This window comes from Cupressus sempervirens, unplaced genomic scaffold, assembly GCF_028749045.1.
Source record: "Cupressus sempervirens isolate cs-2001-9-10 unplaced genomic scaffold, ASM2874904v1 CseChr00s100002_03, whole genome shotgun sequence".
NCBI classification, from domain to species: Eukaryota; Viridiplantae; Streptophyta; class Pinopsida; order Cupressales; family Cupressaceae; genus Cupressus; species Cupressus sempervirens.
In genome coordinates this window covers 2,525,294-2,548,762 of record NW_028322207.1, presented here as the reverse complement: position 1 = coordinate 2,548,762, position 23,469 = coordinate 2,525,294, and the positions used below count along the sequence as shown (strand labels likewise).

The 23,469-nt window shown below is 38.4% G+C and overlaps 1 protein-coding gene across 1 annotated transcript in view; it reads left to right on the top strand.

Annotated features, from left to right (window-relative positions):
- Window positions 1-3,297: 3,297 nt before the first annotated feature.
- LOC149527830 (P-loop containing nucleoside triphosphate hydrolases superfamily protein) overlaps window positions 3,298-23,469 on the top strand; it is a 43,639-nt gene continuing 23,467 nt past the window's right edge. Inside the window, exon 1 of the mRNA XM_089812100.1 lies at window positions 3,298-3,915. Within this exon, the coding sequence (XP_089668226.1) occupies window positions 3,343-3,915 (573 nt within the window). The 5' untranslated portion in view covers window positions 3,298-3,342. The remainder of the gene's footprint in view (window positions 3,916-23,469) is intronic.

The following is a 23,469-nucleotide window of genomic DNA, read 5'->3' as shown; positions in this document are numbered from 1 at the left end:
TAGGAAATATTTTCTATGAAAAAGTCAAGTTATGATATTGCAATAAGGATCCAGATCTACAGTTTTATGAGTCAAACTCATTCACTGTGTTTAACAAGTAGTGACTCACAATTACCCCTCTCTCATGAGAATGAATGAAACACTTGGCACTCATTGCAACTGGGTGATACTCACAAAAGTAGAGCATTGTGCCTTCCTAGGAGTTCACCCATCCTAGTACTACTCCAATTTAAACACACATAACCATGAAGTCTCCTCTAAGGTTTAGTCCACTTTGCTTTCTATCTCATTTGCAAAACCTTCAACAAGTCTTGTACCTTATGAACCATTCATCATAGAGTACATTTATTTCATCAATTAATTACTAGGAGACATTTTCCACAAGTCAAATTGTGATATTGCCATCAAGATTTAACTATATAGTTTTTTGAGTCAAACACATTCACTATGTTTCACAAGAACTCATCTTCATGAGAATGAATATAACACTCAACACTTAGTGCATTTAGATTATGTTTAGAGAGGTGAACATTGGGCTTTCTTGGGAGGTTACCATCTCAATATTACTCTAATTCAAGTACACTTAAATATGGGGTTTTCTCTAAGGTTAAGCTCACTTGTCTTGCTACCCGATTGTAAAACCTTCAACAAGTATTGTTCTTATGAACCATTCATTATAGAGCCCTTTTAGCTCATCAACTGATTAAGTTAGAGGGAAATTTTTGGTTATGTGCATTGAGTTAGACTAGTACTAGGATAGATGACCTTCTACAAAGACCTAATCCTTCAACTTTGTGAGCCTTACCTAGATACAATGAGTGCTAAGTGTTTTGTTCATTCTTATGAAGCACTACTAGGGAAACATGGATGAATGAATTTGACTAAAAACCTACACAATTGACTTTTAATTACAATAAACAATTTAATTTGATGTAAAAAAAATATCCTGCACTTAAAAATATGAATTGCTAAATAAGTATGCATATTTTACCATTACAAATATTTCTTGATTGGGTTTTCAAGCAACAATACAAGCAAATAAATATGTGTTATAAGAGAGCTCTTAAAGGGAGACATTCAAACATAGAAAATACAAAGGAATACAAGTGGTTGGTAAACTTTAAAAAAGAAAGTTATGTGACTGCTTGTTGAAAATAATTAATCTCTTTAAGGAAACATTGTACTGACAGATTTTGGAGGGAGTTACAACAAAAGAGAAAGCAAATGGAAAATAATATTACAAATATTCAATGGTTGGAACATGTGAATCTTTTATATGAGAATCTATATGGGGAGGATAATCACCCCTATAATTAATACTTATGTTGAACTATTTTCTATTGAGGATATTAAACTTGGTATAAAGAAGCTAGCAAATGGCAAAGCTTAGGATATTGATGGTTTGTAGTGAGAATTTTTAAGGTGGCTAGTAGAGCTCTTTGCTTTACACTTCAAGAACATCTTTAACATGGTCACACATGGTGATTTCTATATTGAATGGACTATTAGTGTCATTATTTCTATCCATAAGAGTGGCGACATCAACAAACCCTCTAATTATTGTACTATATTGGTGAATCACCTTATTGGAAAACTCTTTGGGAGTATGTTAGAGTGTAGAATCAACAATTGGGAAGAAAAAGAAGAGAAAAGAGCAAGGGGACATGCGAGCTTTGGACAAAAATACTCTACCATTGATTATTGCATAACACTAAGACATTTCATTGAAAAAGTGTGGGAGAAATAAGGGGAAGAAGCTTTTTAGTATTTCATGAACTTCAATATTACTTTTGACATCATTTGTAGGTATAAGACGTGGCTTAGGATGAACGAGTTGGAGGTCCATAAAGAGTACAAGGTTGTTGTTTACAAGTTGTTTGAATGAGTTAGAGCCAAAACTAGAAATAAAGATGGCATGTTTGAATACTTTGGAGCAACACCAGTGTCAAACAAGGAATTCTTTTATCCCCTAATTTGTTTGGTCTTTACATTGATAAGTTTGAAGAGTGGTTAAACAAGACCAATGTAGAAAGCATAAATCTGGTGGTTGTGTGTTAAGTATGCTATTGTGTGTTGATGACCTTATCCTTATTGCTAGACCCGCTCATAGTTTAAGAAAGCACTTGAAACATTTGGAACTCTTTTGCTATGAGTAGGGATACACATCAACACCTCTAAGACTAAAGTCATTATCTTTTCTCTGAAAAAAACTTACAATATTCATGTATATTTACGGACGGTGATGATGAATATGAACAAATCTCCATTAGACATGTAGATCAAAGATAATTTAAGGATGATGGAAAGCCCTTTACCTTCTCCAAAATAGATGTGGGAAAGCTAAGTTGTGGGGTTAGAAGAATAGGAAGACTCTTTAGTCTTTTAGTGGTCTCGACTGTTTTTAACAAATGTGAGGTTTGAGAGAGTAATGTGTCAATCACTAATAGAAGTAATTAGAAAGAATTAAAAAACATCTCCATTCTAGTAACCTCAAGGTCATATGATCTCCTATTGAAATCCTCTACATCGATGGATATATTTACCCAACCTCAACAAATATTCAATTGTTAAACTACTTAAAAAAATAGGAAATATGGATATGATATGATATGATAGATTTTAATGACGTCCACGAGACTAAAGTAGTCTATGGGACCCATGCAATCGCCCTCCCGAGTCAGGAGCCAAACTAGTCAGTTGCAAAGTTTTGGTTAACTTGTCTCTTCTTCTCGAAATTTTGATAATCAACTCCGCTGTTCTCTTCACTTGATCTTCCTCAAATAAATAGTTGAAGTCCTTGTTCTGCAAAATTTTTGTATAATCAGATCTGATGTCGTTGTAAGCCAAGCATTCCATGACAAAGTGTTGCTCTGTCTCCACTGTTCCCATATTGCAAAATAAACATGTTCTGTCTGCCCACTCTTCCTTTGGAACTTGCCATCTACCAGTTTCACATCGCAGCTGATGTGAACTAGTTCTAATTTGTGCCATCAACATTTTTGCTTTCCAGTTAATAGAGGCCCTTATATAGGCCTTTTCATCATGACTAGAAGTGGGATTAAATTCTTTAATGTAATATCACTAGCCTACAAAGATGGGGGTTGAGGAGGAGACGCGATTCATTCATTTCTCCATTATCCGTCGCACGAAGAGTTAGAAATGCCTTGGCACTATGACGAAACCGAAGTCCAACGGCCATCGGCGAGACCAAAAAACTAGTGGCTCCAAGCTGATAGCATATTCTCCGCTATCCAGCTTGCCTCATCATTCAAATATCTTCACATGTTAGCCAGAGCCAGACTCTTCAACGTGTGAATTCCTGATTGCCTTGAGCATAGTACAATGCATCTTCAATCAGCATTGCTGGACGCCCACTTTTGCTATTCAGCACCTAAACCCACGCTAAATGGCTTCAATCAATCAAATCCCAAGCTTAAGAATTGGGGGAAGCTTTCCCCATTTTTTTCCCCAAGCGACCGCGCAACCCCTCGAATAAGGACTACAATTGCCAAGCCACGCGTGAAAAAAATCCAAAATTTTTACGTCAAATTCTCACAGACGTCGCAATGTGGTCTTGTAGGAGGAGACAGGGCCTCGAAATCGGGCAAAATATTAGCGAGGAGTTTGCCAAGCACAGTGAACGCGGGTACCATGGCTGATTTGTACGCATTTATACGCGAAGGGCCGCTGGCGGAGAAAACAGTGGAGGTTAGCGAGGACAACATTGGGGAATGGCTCGAGTGCGGAAACCGTGTTTGCCGGCTTCTAGGGTTTGACGAGCATCTTCTCACCCCCGAGCAGAAGGCGAGAGTTTTTCATTACTACGCGCCCGTCTATCTCTGGTGCCAACGTCAGTTGTCGCAGCACAGGGACAAGATTCGACATGATGGTCATTCACACATTCCTCCCTTAGTCGTATGTATTTTCTGCTTCACTATTGTTTTTGTTTTCAACTTCGTAAATTCCCTTTTTGTGGGGAATGAATTAACATTTGCATCACTTACACTTTGGATATAGTGCATGGTGAAAGAGCTAAAAATATAAAATGCTGATTTTATTATTGAGATTTTCTGGATACATTTGGATACATATAGAATTGATACTGAATGTTATATACATTGATGTCTGAGTATCTTTATATAGCCTTATTTTCCTTTACAAAAACTGCTTACGGGAATAACTTCCAGCAACTATACATTTAACTAATTTATTTATTTAAACTAAACTTAGAAACTAGCCTGATTAATGTAATAAATCTAACATTCTCCCTTATTACATTAATCCAACAAATCTAACATTCCCCCTTATTAGAAACTAACCTAATTAATGTAATAAGTCCAACATATTCCCCCTTATTACATTAATCCAATAAAAGTGAAAGTCTTAACCAATATTATTCCTCTAGAAACTTTGATGAAGCTCCTCACCAATCTTTGAAGTAGATTTTCTCTCTGCAACTTCAGATTGCAAATCCTAATCCTGAAGTTGCCCTTAGATCCCAACTTCAGACTGCAAATCCTAAAGTTGTCCTCATAATAACATTGTTTCCACCTCCCTTACACAATGAGACACAGTTCCTCCAAAATTTCACATCTCCATGGAGTGTGCTTGATGCCTCCTTTGGTGCTGCACATGAGACGCCTTTCCTTTGAAAGTCCACATCTCCTCCGAGTGTGTCTAACGCCTCCTCAAGTGCCGTAGAAACAAACACCACTAATATGTCATGGAAGCCTTTCCTCCAAAATTTGACATCTCCTCCGAGTGTCTCTAACACCATTTTTCAAATCTTGGCCCCCCCCATAGAGGGACAATCACGCAGCCAAGCACCCTCTTTTCTTCAGGGACACAAATCTATCAAGTCCCCTCTTTATCTTCAGGGATGAGTTTGCCAAGCCCCGACTTTATAGGGACACAAATAGGTGCTTCTCATGCAGTAATCATCTCTGAGCGAGAAGTTAGCTCGAGATGATAAAAATCCTCCAACCTCCTATTTACTTCTATTCTTTATAGCAAAATCTTGTAAACTATTCACCAACCCACATACAATATCTCATAGATCTTTTTCAATAAAAAGCAACTGTATCTTAATTTGCCATGTGTAGAATTCAATACCTTCAAACTTAGTAATAGTAGTCATTTTATCAATTTTCTTCTTGATTGCTTTGAAAGAAAGTCAAGCAACTTAAAAAAATGTACAATAGAAAAGCAAACACTCTTTACAAATTTTCAAATGAAAATGCATCCAACGCTGTAGGAAATGGTTCTCCAAGTTGACTAGCATATGAACCAAAGCAATTTGCAAATTATGAAAGGCCAAGTAAAATCTCTGTTATAGAAACATCACATACTCTCCAAATTGATGATCTCACGGAATACCAGATAGACACATGGTAGCATTGCTCGTGATCTTATTGCGAAAGAGAAAAATAAATAAATTTAATGATGCTTCTCCCATCACTTTCCCATAGTAATCTGATGTTAACAGATAGTGTTCTTTGGCAATGATTCCATTCCTTAATCCATTTTCTTGAATGCGCTGATAGAGAATTTGTCTTCTTTGACTCCTCAGACCGTTAGAAACATATATTCTTTCTACCAACCAGAATCATTCCTCTTGCGTCTATAATGAATGCAATGCTTGTGAGTACTGCATGAAAACTTCACTGTTGCATACAAACATTGTCATCACTTCTGGGCACAACACATTTTTTCATCTCATAGTTAAGTCTCCATTGTTTGTATACCAGGCTCTGATACCAAATGAAAGAGCTAAAAATATAAAATGCTGATTTTATTCATTCAGATTTTCTGGATACATTCGGATACATATAGAATTGATACTGAATGTTATATACATTGATGTCTGAGTATCTTTATATAGCCTTATTTTCCCTTACAAAATCTGCTTACGGGAATAACTTCCAGCAACTATACATTTAACTAATTTATTTATTTAAACTAAACTTAGAAACTAGCCCGATTAATGTAATAAATCTAACACATGGCACAGAACTTTGTTATCGTTTTATTTTAATGATGGATCATATAATCCTTTTTTGTGTCTTTATTTTTATTTTTATAAGATGAAATGTTGAAATTGAGATTACAAAATATTCAATTGCATGCAGTTTCAATAAGAGCCACATCTATGCGCTTCAGTTGAAGTGTTTGTGATTATTTAGCTGTTAGGTTATTTGAAGGTAATAGAGAATATCTGCAGACCGATATGGCAGTCCAGGAATATAAAGTTTAAAAGACAGCATTTGGATGAAGCAAATTCAGTATAACAAGTGGAGGCAGTCCAGGAAGAATAAATTAGAAGACAGCATTTGGATGAAGCAAATTCAGTATAACAAGTGGAGGCAGTCCATGAAGAATAAATTAGAAGACAGCATTTGGATGAAACAAAATCAGTATAACAAGTGGATGGACAAATGAAAAATTAACATGCAAGAGTGCTCAAATGTTAATGTGGAAGTGAGAAGGTATGTAAGAGAGAGAGGAACATTTATAATGCTGATAAAATAACTTTGACCTCAAAAGGAATTTTATATTAAGCAATTTAATTCCACAGACGAGCATGAGCAAAAGTACTATATAAGAGTGGATATAAAATGGAAAGTGAGAATGCTGATAGCCTGATTGAGAACCAGCTCACTCCTTCATAGGTGTGAAATAGATAACCAGAGAACACTTAAAGAAGAGTTGGTTTAGAAGGTTTGTTGTCTCTTCACATCAGAATCAGTAGAAACAAAATGACATCACATCATGGAGTGTATGCTTTTATGAGGACATTTGAATCAATTATGTTAATACTCCAAAAACAAAGACTCTAATTGCTTTGTTTGAGGAAGAATGGATAAGAAAGATAGCGGAATTCTTGATCAAAATTGATCGAAGAACCATGATTAGCAAAGAAATAGAGGATAGTAAAAATTAGGGGTTATGGTTTGGTGGTTGGTGCTTTTGTTGGGTTTTCCATAGTTCTTGCGTCCAATAGACTGCCAAGTCTTGGGAATGTGGTTGAAAGCTTTTGTATCATTCATCACACATCAGAATCAATAGAAACAAAATGACATTACATCATGGAGTGTATGCTTTTATGAGAACATTTAAATCAATTATGTTAATACGCTAAAAATAGACTTTAATTGCTTTGTTTGAGGAAAATGGATAACTAAGATGGCAGATTCTTGATCAGAATAGATAGAAGAATCATGATTAGCAAAGAAACATTGGACAGTCAAATATAGGGGTTATGGTTTGGTAGTTGGTGCTTTTGTTGGTTATTGCATAGTTCAAGTTTTGGGTCCAATAGAGTGCCCAGTGTTGTGGATGCTGTTGAAAACTTTTGTATCATTCATCATTTGGTACAAATAATGTTGACATATGTTAATATTTTGGCAGGTCAAACCAATCAATGAAATATGACTCTTTGTGAATATATTGTAGAGTGCCATTCACCTTCTGTTGTACATTAAATCCAAAAGCTCAAAGCTTGCGTCCATTGGTGTTGCAATCCGGTTGATTGCATTCAGTTGTTGCTATTTTTTTGAAATAACTTCTTAGCATACTTTCTTTGATAGATAAAATCACAAACTTGGGTTTACTATACTTTCAATCCAAGGCAGTACTGCAGCAAGCCAAGATCAGTCATATCAAATGACTTATTATCTTTGTATGCTTGAGAAATTTTCTTTGCATAACTGCCAGTGAAACAATATCATTAGGATATATGATAGGATTGCAACTTCTCTATGCCCTTCTCAGATGTACAAGTTATACTTTCAAAGATTACATGAAATGGACACCCCTGGATGTCCCATAAACTAAACCAATTTGCTGAAATGAATTTTGTCAAACAGTTTGCATGCAACCTCTTAAAACCCCTTATAACTCTGGAAATCAAACGTTTATTTGTTTGTTGTGTTTCGTGCATGGAATTGGTATCATACAACATAAACAAGAGAGAAACTACAACAATATGCAAAGTGGAAATGAACTGCTGCTAATAAAATGTTATTTTCAGAATTCATAAAACCAAATACATGGCAGATTTATCAACTCACTAATTACTTCAGCAATATTGTCATAATACTCCAGCCCATGCTTACGAACTTGCTGCTACAATACTTTGTCCTCCAATCAGTCCACTACCTTCATAATACCATTCCCTCCAAGCGGCATAAGCGTCGGACAAGTAGTGAAGAAGATATGAGCAAAATATCAAATCTGCCTGTAGCCGGAAATGCAACTAAACTGCCTGATACTAAAGCCAATAAGAAAGAATTCTAAAGGCCAAACCCCAAGGGAATGACGTCTAGAATGTTACAAGAGAGGATAGACGTCCTCAAATGCCAAGAACAAAGCTGCAACTCACACACCAATTTCTTCTCATATTCAACCTGTCTAATGAAGCCACAAATGCTTCCTTTTATTCTATTCCCACGGGTCCCCTCAACTCATATGGGCAATGTGGGATAAAAGATGTGTAATATAAAACATATATTAAAATACCCCTTATGTCTCCCTTGGGTACAGATCACCATAAAATAAATATTAAAGTAACACTTTAATATTTTACAATTAAATTAGACGTTACTTTAATAAAACCTCAGGCATTAAAATGTATTAGCAATCGGACTCCGAATAATGCGAGTGATAGCTCATCGGAAAGCTCTCACCGAGGAGTATCGAATCCAATCCCCAAAATTGACCTGCACTGTGTCCTGCCGACTTACTAAAAATAGTAAGTATGCCTGAAACTGAGTAAATCAACTTCGTTTTGGCCCAAACTGGAAATGACTAGGCCAAAACACTCCAAGATCCCATTAAACCCTTCGTTAGCCCTCGGGACCATGTAGAACAAGGCTAACGCGCACACACTTGGTCAACTGCTAAAATGGGGACATTACAGTCCGCCCCCCTTGAAATTGCTTGTCCTCAAGCAATCTCAGTCCAGCCTGCTGAATAACCTGCTCACTCTCCTATGTAGAATCTTCCTCCGGCAGGTCTTTCCATTTGACCAAATACTCCTTCACTATCCTGTTTCTAAGCTTCCTCTCTCTGGTATCCACAATAGCCTCAGGTACTAACACAAGCTTCCCCTCCTCATCCAAAGGGGGTAAATCTGCAGAAGGCACTACACTCTGACCAATGGCTTTCTTAAGCCTAGACACATGAAACACATTGTGCACTCGATTGCCCTCTGGAAGCTCAAGCTCATAGGCGACTTTGCCCACTTTGCGAATCACCCTGTAGGGACCATAAAATCTAGGTTTCAACTTTTCAGCTCCGCTCTTCTTGAGCGATGACTGTCTATATGGTTGTAGCCTCAAGTAAACCATATCCCCTACCTCGAAGCTACGCTCTATTCGGTGCTGATCAGCATACAATTTCTGTTGATTCTGGGCCTGTTGTATATTCTCTTTGAGCACTTTCAGGATGTCCTGACTATTCTGCAATAAGTTTTTGGCTTTGGGCACTCTACTGTCCCCCAAAACTAAATCCATGAAGCTAGGTGCTTCATAACCATAGAGTGCCATGAAAGGAGTCATCTTGATGGACATATGATAAGTGGTGTTATAACAATACTCTCCCATATTCAACCATCTGATCCAAGCCTTTTGTTGTGTAGTTACATAGTTCCTCAAATATCCTTCCGCCCATTTATTCACAATCTCTGTTTGCCCATCTGTTTGCGGATGATAACTAGTGCTAGGTGTAAGATCTGTACCACACAACCTAAACAACTCTTGCCAAAAAACACTCGTAAACTTACTATCCCGGTCGCTGACAATGAATCTGGGCAGCCCATGTAACCTGAATATCTCTTTAAAGAAAAGATCTGCCACCTGTGCTGCTGTGTAAGTGGACGGAATAGCAAAGAAGTGAGCAAACTTCGTCAAGCGGTCCACCACCACATAGATGCAATCCCTTCCCTGCACTCGTGGTAAACCAGTGATGAAGTCCATCGAAATACTTTCCCATTTCCTATCAGGAATGGGCAAGGGCTGTAATAAACCTGCAGGAAATGTGTGTTCTCCCTTATTCTGTTGACAAACCATACACTCCCTGACATACCTCTGAACATCATCCTTGAGCCCTTTCCATGAAAACCGCTCTCGGATCTGCCTGTAGGTCTTGAAGACCCTCGGATGTCCTGCTGTGGGTGCATCATGAAATGCCTTCAATATCGCCTCTCTCAAATGTGATGACGGAATCAAATAAACCCTGTCCTGAACTCTGATCAATCCATCTATCACCTCATAGCGATCATCCTGTATGGTACCTGAAATCAATCCAGAAGCCCAAGCATCTCCGACATACTCTGCTATAATCCGATCTCTCCAATCTCCTGAAATCTCTGCCAGAGCACATAAGTGAGGTCTCCGAGATAAGGCATCAGCCACCACATTTTTCTTACCTTTGACAAACTCTATGTCAAAGTCATAAGCCTGCAATTTAGTCACCCATTTTTGTTGCCGGTCATTAAGATCACGCTGGCTCATGAAGTATTTAATACTGTTGTGATCAGTCTTGATCACAAAACGTCCACCTACCAAATATGATCGAAATTTGGCCAATGCATGCATTATGGCCAACATCTCCCGGTCATAGATAGAATAACTTTTCTCAACTCCTCGGAGCTTCCTACTCTCGAATGCAATGGGATGCTTCTCCTGCATCAATACTGCTCCAATCCCATCACCTGATGCATCACAATGAAGCTCAAAAGGCTTTGTGAAATCCGGTAGAGCTAGAACTGGACATGAAGACATTACCTGCTTGAAATGCTCAAAACACCTCTGTGCTGCCCCTGTCCACACAAAGGCTCCTTTCCTGGTAAGATCTGTCAAGGGTGTAGCAATCTGTGAGAATCCCTTAACAAACCTTCTATAAAAACCACATAAACCAAAGAATCCCTTAAGCTGTGTAAGGTTTGTGGGAGTAGGCCACTCTACAATAGCTCTAATATTTTCGGGATCAACCCGAACGCCATCTGCACTAATGATATGCCCCAGGTAAAGGAGCTCAGTCATGCCAAACTCAGATTTAGATTCCTTGGCATACAATGACTCTCTCTCCAGAATAGATAACACCTCCTCCAGATGATGTAAGTGCTCCTCCCAGGTCTTACTGAAGACCAAGATGTCATCAAAGAAGATCAAGACAAATCTCCTCAGTTGCTTCCTGAATACCTGGTTCATACAACTTTGAAATGTAGCAGGTGCATTGGTTAGACCAAATGGCATAACCATGAACTCAAAGTGGCCATAGTGACATCGGAAGGCTGTTTTCTCAATGTCCTTTGCTCTCATCCTGATCTGATGGTATCCGGATCGCAAATCAATTTTGGTGAAGAAGCATGCCCCATGCAACTCATCAATCAGCTCATCAATCCTAGGAATGGGATACCTGTTTTTAATTGTTTTCTTATTCAGTGCCCTGTAATCGATGCACATGCGCATTGTCCCATCCTTCTTCTTTACCAATACTACTGCTGAAGCAAAAGGGCTCTTACTGGGCCTGATATGCCCCATCTCCAACAAATCCTTAATCGCCTTCTCTATCTCATCCTTGTGTTTCTTAGGATGACGATAGGGAGTAATCATAACTGGTTTGGCTCCCTCCTCGAGCTCAATAACATGTTCCATCCCTCTGTCAGGAGGAACCCCATGAGGAATATCGCTAAATACTTTAGCGTGTCTATCAAGTATCTTCTGGACATCTAGTGGATGACTCTTTTCTTGTGGCTCTGGTGAAGTTGGCATAATGTGGCACTCTGCTGCCCACTCTATGTCATCATGACGAAAAAGTCTCTGCATTCTCCTCAAGGACACTATTCTGCAACCTCCATCTGAAAGCCCTCTAAGTACCACAGTTCTCCCCTCATGCTGGAATCTCATCTCCAATTTCGCTAGATTGAGTGTGAACTCAACTAGTGAAGCCATCCATGTCATGCCGAGGATGACATCATAATCTCCCATGTCCACAACATAGAACTCATCTTCCAACTCGTAGCCATCTCCAAACCTGATGCGAAGATTAGATATCTTCCGAGTGCATAATAACTTATCACCGTTAGCCACCATGACTCTAAACCCATCATGCTCCTCTGTCTGTAACCCTCTCCTGGCTACCAACTGTGCATCTATGAAGTTATGTGTAGCCCCAGTGTCAATAAGAGATATCACTTTCTGCCCTTGGATAGTACCCTTGACCTTAAATGTGATTGCCTTTTGGGCCCCTGTCAAGCGTGCCAACGATCTATCATCCTTAGGAATGTTGCTCTCCTCTATAGTGTTACCCTCATCTGAATCGGAGTGCTGATCCTCCCCTTCTGACTCTGACTCTTCTGCTGAAAAATACTCCATTTGATTTGCCTTAGCCTTGAGAGAGCATTTATGAGATAAGTCCCAAGGCTCTCTACAATGGAAGCACAGCTTCTTCTTTCGAAGTTCATTCAAGGTTTCATTGTCTAGTCCTTTTGATCCTTCTTTGGGTTTGCTATACTCTTTCTGAAATGATTTTTTGTCTTTGTCCTTGCGGTAGGAAGAATCTGTTGAATGGTTTTTTCCTTTGTATACCGAAGGGGCTAAATCTCGTGCCTTTTTAGTTGCTTCAGCTAACGTGAGTGGATCATGTCCCTTCACCCAACCTCATAATGGATCAGCAAGACCATCACAAAATAACACCACCAATCTCCTAGGAGAGATATCAGTAACAAGTACAGACAAGCGCTGAAACTCGGCAATGTAAGCATCCACAGAACCTGACTGTTTTAACTGTGCTAGCTCCTTGAAATGTAACTCGGGATCCTTAGTGTCAAATCTCCCAATCAATGTTTCGGTGAATTCCTCATAGGATGTAATCTGATTATGCCCCAAAGTCACCATGCCATGATGCCACCATTCATGTGCAACGCCATCCAAGTGCATAGCCGCATACTTGATAGCCTCCTCCTCAGGCATAGGATTAAGCTGCAAGTATGTATCTACCTTCTGCACCCAAGCTCGTGCAGTCATCTTCCCTGAAGCATCATAATAAGGTAAAGAAAGTTTTCCAACTTTCTTCCTCAGCTCAAAGTTTTGATTCCTCCCTCCTGCTTTAGGCATGTGTCTCATCCTCAAGTCCATATAATCTCTAAGAGAAATATCTGCCTGAAACTCTGGTCCACTAGCCTCCCAGTCCCTCCTGAACTGATCCTGTAACTCGGTAATCTGCGGTTCGTTTACTGGATGAACCGGATCTCTGGGTGGAAAAGTGGGTAGAAGAGGTCTCGAGCTCACAGTCCGTGCTGGGCGTGCAACGTGTCTAAAGTTATCAGCCTCATTCCCATTGTTGCCGTGTCCATTATTACCATTAATGTTATTCTCAGGACCATTGTTGTTGCCTTGGCCTTCATGGTTATTGTTTCCCCCGTTGTTATTGTTTCTCTCGTTGTTATTGTTTCTGTTGTTGGCATCACCTGGATTAATATTGACACCCATCTGTCTAGCCATGAGCTGCAACATCATGTCCATTCGCCTATTCTGCTCCTGCTGCATACGCTGCCCCTGCTCTAATGTATCCAGTAACTGTCGGAACAGTACCTCCCCTTGATCTGGACCAGCATTTCTGCCTCCGCCTAATCCTGTATTCCTGTCATCTCGATCACCCATATTATTGTCCTGATCACAGAATATCTCCTCTGTGTCTGTATGGTTGAATTCAATGTCCCCCTGCACGGATGTACTAGATTGTTTGCTTTGCAAGTCTGAAATCCTATTTTGTCTTGCTCTGGTATCGCGGAAATTAAAAGACCCCTGTCGCATGCTCAAACATAAATGCTTAGCCTGTGTTTTTTTTTACTTACTTTTTCCCTCTATCCGGCTGTTCCAAATTCCCTATAAGACCTCCACAGGATGGCAGGACTTATAGCTCTGATACCACTGAAATGGACACCCCTGGATGTCCCATAAACTAAACCAATTTGCTGAAATGAATTTTGTCAAACAGTTTGCATGCAACCTCTTAAAACCCCTTATAACTCTGGAAATCAAACGTTTATTTGTTTGTTGTGTTTCGTGCATGAAATTGGTATCATACAACATAAACAAGAGAGAAACTACAACAATATGCAAAGTGGAAATGAACTGCTGCTAATAAAATGTTATTTTCAGAATTCATAAAACCAAATACATGGCAGATTTATCAACTCACTAATTACTTCAGCAATATTGTCATAATACTCCAGCCCATGCTTACGAACTTGCTGCTACAATACTTTGTCCTCCTATCAGTCCACTACCTTCATAATACCATTCCCTCCAAGCGGCATAAGCGTCGGACAAGTAGTGAAGAAGATATGAGCAAAATATCAAATCTGCCTGTAGCCGGAAATGCAACTAAACTGCCTGATACTAAAGCCAATAAGAAAGAATTCCAAAGGCCAAACCCCAAGGGAATGACGTCTAGAATGTTACAAGAGAGGATAGACGTCCTCAAATGCCAAGAACAAAGCTGCAACTCACACACCAATTTCTTCTCATATTCAACCTGTCTAATGAAGCCACAAATGCTTCCTTTTATTCTATTCCCACGGGTCCCCTCAACTCATATGGGCAATGTGGGATAAAAGATGTGTAATATAAAACATATATTAAAATACCCCTTATGTCTCCCTTGGGTACACATCACCATAAAATAAATATTAAAGTAACACTTTAATATTTTACAATTAAATTAGACGTTACTTTAATAAAACTTCAGGCATTAAAATGTATTAGCAATCGGACTCCGAATAATGCGAGTGATAGCTCATCGGAAAGCTCTCACCGAGGAGTATCGAATCCAATCCCCAAAATTGACCTGCACTGTGTCCTGCCGACTTACTAAAAATAGTAAGTATGCCTGAAACTGAGTAAATCAACTTCGTTTTGGCCCAAACTGGAAATGACTAGGCCAAAACACTCCAAGATCCCATTAAACCCTTCGTTAGCCCTCGGGACCATGTAGAACAAGGCTAACGCGCACACACTTGGTCAACTGCTAAAATGGGGACATTACATTACAGTAAACACTATGTGAATAGATGCTCATCAATCTTGATGTACCATGCACAAAATGGTTGCTTTGTGTCATACAAAGATTTGACTAATTCATATACCTGATTTTCTTTGTCGTTAATTACAAATCCCTCAAAATGATTCATGTGGGTTTGCTTTTTAAGATCTCCATATAGAAATGCTCTTGTGACATCCAGCTAGTGGTGGCCCCGACTAAGCTGCATGGAAAACTAAAAAACAAGCTCCATTGGTTTTAATATTGTCATTGGAACAAAGGCTACTCCATAATCAGTGTCTTCCTTTTGTGCATATCACTATATAATACTAAGAGCTTTGTATTTGCCAACAATTCTGTTTTCCGTTTACTTTCTACGAGATTAGCACTTGCAGCCTATGTCTTTCTTTTTTCTGCTGGCAGATTGACAAGCTCTTTGTGTGATTTCTCATGAGAGCATTTCATTACTTTCAGTTCTGAAGATTGAACCACCATTAAACCAAATTTACCTCTCTTTAAGATATGTTTTTTGACTGTTCCATATTTTCCACACCTTCCAGGATTGCCTTTGGATTTGTTGCACAATGAACTTCACAATCATTCTGAACAGTGTTCCCTCTGAATTTTCTTATTGCCGGATCTATCATTTATAAAATGTTAGATTCTTAGAATCTCTTTGTTCTTCTTCATCTACTACCTCAGATATCATTTTCTTCTTCATTGAAGACTTATTTAATGTTTTTTTTACATTATTTTCCTCCAATAAGATAGCTGGAGGTTCTCATCATTTGGTACACATAATTTTGATGTATGTTAATATTTTGGTAGGTCAAACCAATAAATGAAATATGAGACTTCCTATGAATATATTGTAGAGTATCATTCACCTTTTCTTGTAATTAAATCCAAAAAGCTCAAAGCTTGCTTCCATGGGTGTTGCAATCTGGTTGATTGCATTCAATTGTTAATTTTTTGAAGTAACTTCTTAGCATACTTTCTTTGATAAATAAAACCACAATCTTGGGTTTACCATACTTTCAACCCAAGACAGTAGTGCAACAAGCCAAGATCAGTCATATCAAATGACTTATTGAGATCTTTCTACGCTTGAGACATCATCTTCTCATAACTGCCAGTGATAACAATATCATCAGGATATATGATAGGATTGCTACTTCTCTATGCCTGTCTCAGATGTACAAGTTATAATTTCAAAGATTATGATAAACACTATGTGAAGATGTTCATCAATCTTGATGTACCATGCACAAAATGCTTGCTTTGAGTCATACAGAGATTTATTTAGATATAGAGGATCTAAGAACCATGACTAGCAAAAAACTAGAGGATAGTAAAAAATAGGGTTTGGTGGTTGGTGCTTTTGCTGGTTCTTGCATAGCTTTTGCATCCAATAGACTGCCAAGTCTTGTGAATGTTATTGAAAACTTTTGTATCAATCATCATACTTCAGAGTCAATAGAAACAAAATGACATTACATGATGGAGTGCATGATATTTGATATTATTCAAATATCAAATTTTTGCCTATGCAGATCTTTTAAGTGAAAGTCTTAAGAACAACTGGTTTATAGACTATATTTTTTTGCTACACCCAAGAAAGATGCATGCAGTTCGTTTCTTATCAAGCTTGTTTAGTGTTTGTTTAAGAACCTGTACATAAGTTGTGCTCCAAAAAATATGAATATGATTTATTGTTGGAATCCTTCTTGAGCAAGTTTATTTGGGTGTAACAGTCACTAACACCATCCAAAGCTTTTCTTTGTACTACATTGAGAAAGTGCAATGGTGCGTGGTTACCACTTGAGGTCGAATTCACTTCTGCATATTCATGCCATTGAGCATGCAGTGCATCATCTCTTGGATTTCTCCATTCCTTCATTCACCAACTCTTTTGTAGTGGATTATAAGTCATTGCCAACATTTCAAGATGGGTGCCTTGTATTGAACCACAATGCATAAACACTTTGGATGTGTACTCCCTCTCTTAATCTGTGTGGAGAGTTTTTGTGAAATGGCATGTTTCGTTTTTCCTATGCTGCTTTCCAGCATTACAATTATAGAGAAAAAACCCATGTCATCCTTAATACTATACAACATAATGACTATATTCTGTTTACTTAATTCGATTAGCCCAATTTAAGGCTGGGTCAGCCAGCCTATTTGCGGTGAAATAAACCACTACTAAATAATTAATTATTAATAACTGTGATTATTAAATAATTCTTCAATGAGCCAAACTTGTAGTATGCTGGGATTGGGCTTACTTGCGGTGGAATATAGCAAAAACAATTGGATATTATTATTTGATTTCATCAAGGCCTAGGCTGATTATTACATCTGGCTTAACTGTTCTCTTTCTGGGACTGAACTTGTATATATATGCAAGCTTTTGATTATAATGGCATGCGAATTAGAAATTGGATTTACTTCCAGAAACCAAGAAATCTTATGCAACAAAAAAATCATAAAAACTCCCAAGGATAGTGAGGAGTCTCTGTCCCTTTTAATCATACCGGAGGCATAGTATTTGCTTGACAGCAACAAGGAAGACAGGTTTTGTGTGAAATGCCTAATTTGGAATGGTGACAAGACACAGGGACGACCTGATCTGCCATTACTCTTTCCACAGGAATGCCTCTTCTGCTTTGCTATGTATTTATGACAGCAACAAAGTAGGAATTTCTGATTAAGGTGAGTCGCTGGGGCACACAGAAGGCGAGCAGAAGTAAGAAGTATTGGCTGGGCGGTAGCACATGGACATGTTGCATATCATACCTGATGGAACTTTAAATTTTGGCAAAATTTGAAGTCCAAAATACCATGCCAAAGGAAGAATGATTATATGTGATCTATATGTGTTCCAGGACAGATGCTGATGCATTTGAAGCTGATGTAAATAGAGTTGAAAATGGAGACATTGAGGATGATTGTGACAGTAAAGCTGTTCCTGTAGAACCCAAGCCAGTTGTGAAGATTTACTTGGAATATGGAAATTGATTTCTTTTTCGATGCATTGATACTTTGTGTCCATATTTTGCACACTATCTACACAGGAATATATTCACAGGCTTTGCAGAGATATTCATTTTGAGGACACCTTGTGATTGGAATTCATTGCTTTTGTTATATGTTGAATTCACCTGCATTCAAACTGCCCTAAATAGTATCTCCATGAGACCACACAATTTTGGGGCATTCTAGAATCTATACAGCAGTTCATATTTCACCCTTGGACTTCCAGATATCTAATTCGTTTCTCCTGCTACAGTGGATGCCCCAATTCAAAATTTAATTTCAATCATGCAGGAAAGATATCAGTATAGGTTGAGACAGCTCTGTACTTGCCAAATGTGCATATGCTTGAAACATTTTTGGTCCTTTTATGTCATGTCCCCAATTTTTTGGTGACAGTTCGATTTAATTAATTTAATTAATGGTTGTCCAAGGACGACTAATTAATTATTTTAATTAAATAAATAGTTATTAAAAGATAACTTTATATTTAATAAAGTGACTTGGAAAATATTTAATAAAGTCACTTGAGGGATAAGATCAAAAATGTTCTAGAAGTCTCTGAAGAGGATGGAGGGAAAAGAATAAATAGGCACCCCGGGGGCTCCATTCGAATCAGGGCAGTTGATTATCTCTCTTTGATTTTCAGATTGTGATTTAATCACAAGTGCATTGTGGAACCTAGGGTTTCTACAATTGTCACAGTTGGCCATTGAGAACGATAACTCTCAATCGGTACGCAATTTTGAGGGTGTGAAATATCTTCCGAATTATTGCAGATTGGAGGTGACATTCAGTCATTTCATCAGGGCAATTATCTGTGGCTTAAGGCCAATTTTGTGGTTCTCGCATCACTGCTCATTAAAGGATCAGCTAGTGTGGAATTAATTGCCACCTACACAAGCATTGCAGAACTGAAGACTCGCAACTCATTGGTTAGTTGCTATTCATCAAATTAATAAGCTAAGGAGGAGGATATTAACAGTCCAGCATCTGATTCATGCCGCAGGTCTAAGGGTTGAGTTTTGAGGAAATTATAAACATCGATCTCTTCCCAAGCAAGTAAGAACCTTGTCATCCGGCTCGGGCGACCTTCCACACGAAAATTCCTTCATCATTTGGCGATCCATTCTCAAGCAAGATTGGAAGATTTGCGGGTGACTGTATCGTTTCCGCGCGGAGATCAAAGGCGGAACACAGGCCAGATTGAAATCATTTACCACGCGTTTTGTTTTACAAGCAGATTATTTGTTGAACAGGGCCGCATAATCCATACTAGTTTTGGGCGCTATCTTTGGAGGTTCAAAATCGCACAAAAGTCGGATTGGTCATCTGATCTCTGAGATCAAAGGGCAGAGGCGCATTTGGTGTTTCCAACCGGCATTGATTTCCTTCGCAACCAGTTGTCTCGACTTCCATTTGCGTATCGCGATCAGGCTCCACCAACAGCAGTGTTGATAGGCGATCAGGGGAAAGATTCAGATACGAACTTCCAATCCGCAGCGGACTTAATAGCAGTCGGCATCAGGCACAAATGATAGAAGGCAGAATAGAGAAAGGGAGCGGATAGAATAAATTCAAATCTGTCCATCTGCAACATTCGGGATTGAGAAGGAAACGGGCAGAAGAAACATCTTTCAATACAAGCGACTTCCTTCAGCATCCGTAAACAGCACTGGCAATTGCGTGGAGTTTGGAAAGATCACTAAATAATCACAGAGTACAATGACACGGGTTTGAAACAGGTTGCAATTAATATTGAAGCGATTCCCTCTGAACAAACAAGGCCGAGTCTGAAGTTAAATACGATCCACTCTGGACCCGCCTCAAGTTTGGAATCTACCATCAGCCTTTAAAATAGAGGTTCGGACTTAGGTTCTTTATTGTCAATTGGTTGTAAAAAGGAATATGAATAAATCAACTAATCTTAGCAGACCAAATTCGTGCTTTAACCAGATCTGATATTCATTTCCATTGAATTGTTATTAGCTGCCCTGTTATAGAATACTGTCGGCATTATCATTTCCATTTAACTTGCTATTGTTGGCAAATTATTACATTCTTCTTCCTCATGTGAATGCCAAATATATTTAAAAATACCATAGTCCAGTATTGTCTTCCGAGGTCTCAAGGTAAGAGTCATCACAGCTCGATTGCTAATTGTTTGACAAAATGTCAAACTCTTGAAGTTTTTAAAATTTTAGCGCTTAAAGAGTCAATCATCCTGTCGGGGATATTTCATTTTACCATTCATTGAATTCTGCTTCAATGGTTATTTATGCCCTTGGATTAATCTCTATGACCATGACATCCCATAAGAGGAATGACTCTAAACACTTGTTAAATCCTTAACAGCTTGCAGATAAACTTCTGTGATTTTGTACCTCGGCTCGGTAATATATAGATTTTTCATTTTACACTGACAAATAGGTTGAGTCATCTGTAATGATTTTGTACTCGTGCTTATAGCAGTGCTGAAGGACCCAGACCAGCCTCTAATTTCTCATTGCTTGAGAAGAAAGGTTGGGTATGATTCAAAAATATCTAGGATACTGATTCGTATCAGATAGGGCTGGTTTCCGCATCTGAAGCGGACAGATGCGTGATACTTCTGGAAGCCAGCCACAGGCTTCCAGCCAGCTTCCGCAGGGCTCCTGGAAGTATCATGCAGCACCCACAGGCCCAACGGCCAATAACATAAAAAAACCCAAAAACAACCTAAGTCCCCCATTATGCATGTGCCTAAATTGATTTTTAAGTTGGTTTTTTCCCTATGAAACCCTTAAACGACCCTATAGGTGAATTTTGAAGCATTCACAACTCATTTTGGTACTTTGTTTGCACCTACAGCCACTTCTCATTTGGCTTCTAGTTTGTTAGTTCTTCTATTGCATAAAGGAATTGGAGTACATACTCCTTTATCCATTTAGTTGAAGTGCAACCAGTTGGGCTCCAAGAAAGCTGAGGACTTGGTCTTTGTCCACACCAACTTGTGTCTTTTGTCACATAAGAATGATCATTATAAAGAATGGGCAACAAAGCTTTAGGATGTAGCCCTTGAGTGTGCGATTTGGATGCAACACTTCATGAGCTTACTACAGTTGGAGATGGTGATGATGATAGCGTGGCACGTGGTGCATCTAGCATATCTGGAACCATGTTTCGTTCAAATGATCTTTCAGCAATTGGAGATGATGATGAGAATGTGCATTTTCTTGCAAATCCTTATGATTCAGACTCTAATGCATATTAGTTGATTGAATCTTCAATCATTAACTAAGTTTTTATTTTGTTGAAATCTTGAACATGACCTACTTGAACATATTGGCTAAGACCAAACTCTAATGTTGGACAAGCACATATTGATATATCATATGAATTTTGAAATATTTTGAATTTTGATATAGGGTGAAGTATCATAGTCATACTATCAAATGATTTGTTTTTGTATATTTCTTGCATTCTTTGCATATATATAAATACACACACACGTTTCCTCCCACATCCGCATCCAAAAACAAAAATTCCCACATCTCGTACCTGCATCCAAATCAGTAACTTAGAAAAATATCATGGTCACTTGTTGATATTCCCATTGCAAGTGAGAGATCTAATTCAATCAGTTTAGAATCCTGAAGTTGTCGAATTCATGCCCTTATGCCGAAATCTTCATGCCTACTATGAACCATATCAAAATTCATTTCAGCATGGAAGTTTTTGCACGACATAGATGATTTGGACTCTTTAACTTGCAGATTGAATTTGCCTTGAATGAATCATATTTGTGCATTCACTCTATCGACGTCCTTGAGACATCAAACTCTGTGCCATATCTACATGGATTGCTCTATCAAAATTCTTGGCGGCAGCGACTTTGCAAAGGTTACAATTTAGTGATTGTTGCGTTCTGGAAGAATACATATCATTGTAGCATTTGGTCAAACAAGTAGGTTCGTCAAGCATCATCAAATTGGTAGAACAAAATATTTTTACACAACAAAATATATTCAGCAACAAATATTGGGGCATCTATAATATCGTCAATATCAAATTTTGAGGAGACTTGTATGTGCCATAGACACACATTCAGGAAAGACGTCTACATAGAAAGATCTATGATTGTATTTGAGAAATAAGAAATGAACCTTTTGGATAGATTGCAAATAAGCGACAAAAAGAGACCCGAATGCCTTAGGCTTCACAAGGCAACCAAGATGGCAAGGTTTAAATGTTGTTTCTATGATGATTTGCACAAACAATAATTTCCATACATCTTTCAAGCTTTGGTGACTATGCAAGTGACAATTGAAACAGTTGAATCTAGGGCACGACAATGCTTTTCAATTACATATCTAGAATTATTTCCAATGGAGGGGGGTAGGATGATAAGGAAATAGCCATGGAGCTGTGTGCGATGAGTTTTTTGGAAGTTGAACAATTCCTTGAAGACAAACAAGGTCATACATGTGAAGCCATATTTGCATTGTTACTGGGATCTATTACAATAATAGATAAGCGTCTATTATTAGCTAATGGTAATCTATTTCTAATCTATTGTAAATATTAGATGTAATGTCCCCATTTTAGCAGTTGACCAAGTGTGTGCGCGTTAGCTTTGTTCTACATGGTCCCGAGGGCTAACGAAGGGTTTAATGGGATCTTGGAGTGTTTTGGCCTAGTCATTTCCAGTTTGGGCCAAAACGAAGTTGATTTACTTAGTTTCAGGCATACTTACTATTTTTAGTAAGTCGGCAGGACACAGTGCAGGTCAATTTTGGTGATTGGACTCAATACTCCTCGGTGAGAGCTTTCCGATGAGCTATCACTCGCATTATTCGGAGTCCGATTGCTAATACATTTTAATGCCTGAAGTTTTATTAAAGTATCGTCTAATTTAATTGTAAAATATTAAAGTGTTACTTTAATATATATTTTATGGTGATGTGTACCCAAGGGAGACATAAGGGGTATTTTAATATATGTTTTATATTACACATCTTTTATCCCACATTGCCCATATGAGTTGAGGGGACCCGTGGGAATAGAATAAAAGGAAGCATTTGTGGCTTCATTAGACAGGTTGAATATGAGAAGAAATTGGTGTGTGAGTTGCAGCTTTGTTTTCGGCATTTGAGGACGTCTATCCTCTCTTGTAACATTCTAGACGTCATTCCCTTGGGGTTTGGCCTTTGGAATTCTTTCTTATTGGCTTCATTATCAGGCAATTTAGTTGCATTTCCGGCTACAGGCAGATTTGATATTTTGCTCATATCTTCTTCACTACTTGTCCGACGCTTATGCCGCTTGGAGGGAATGGTATTATGAAGGTAGTGGATTGATTGGAGGACAAAGTATTGTAGCAGCAAGTTCGTAAGCATGGGCTGGAGTATT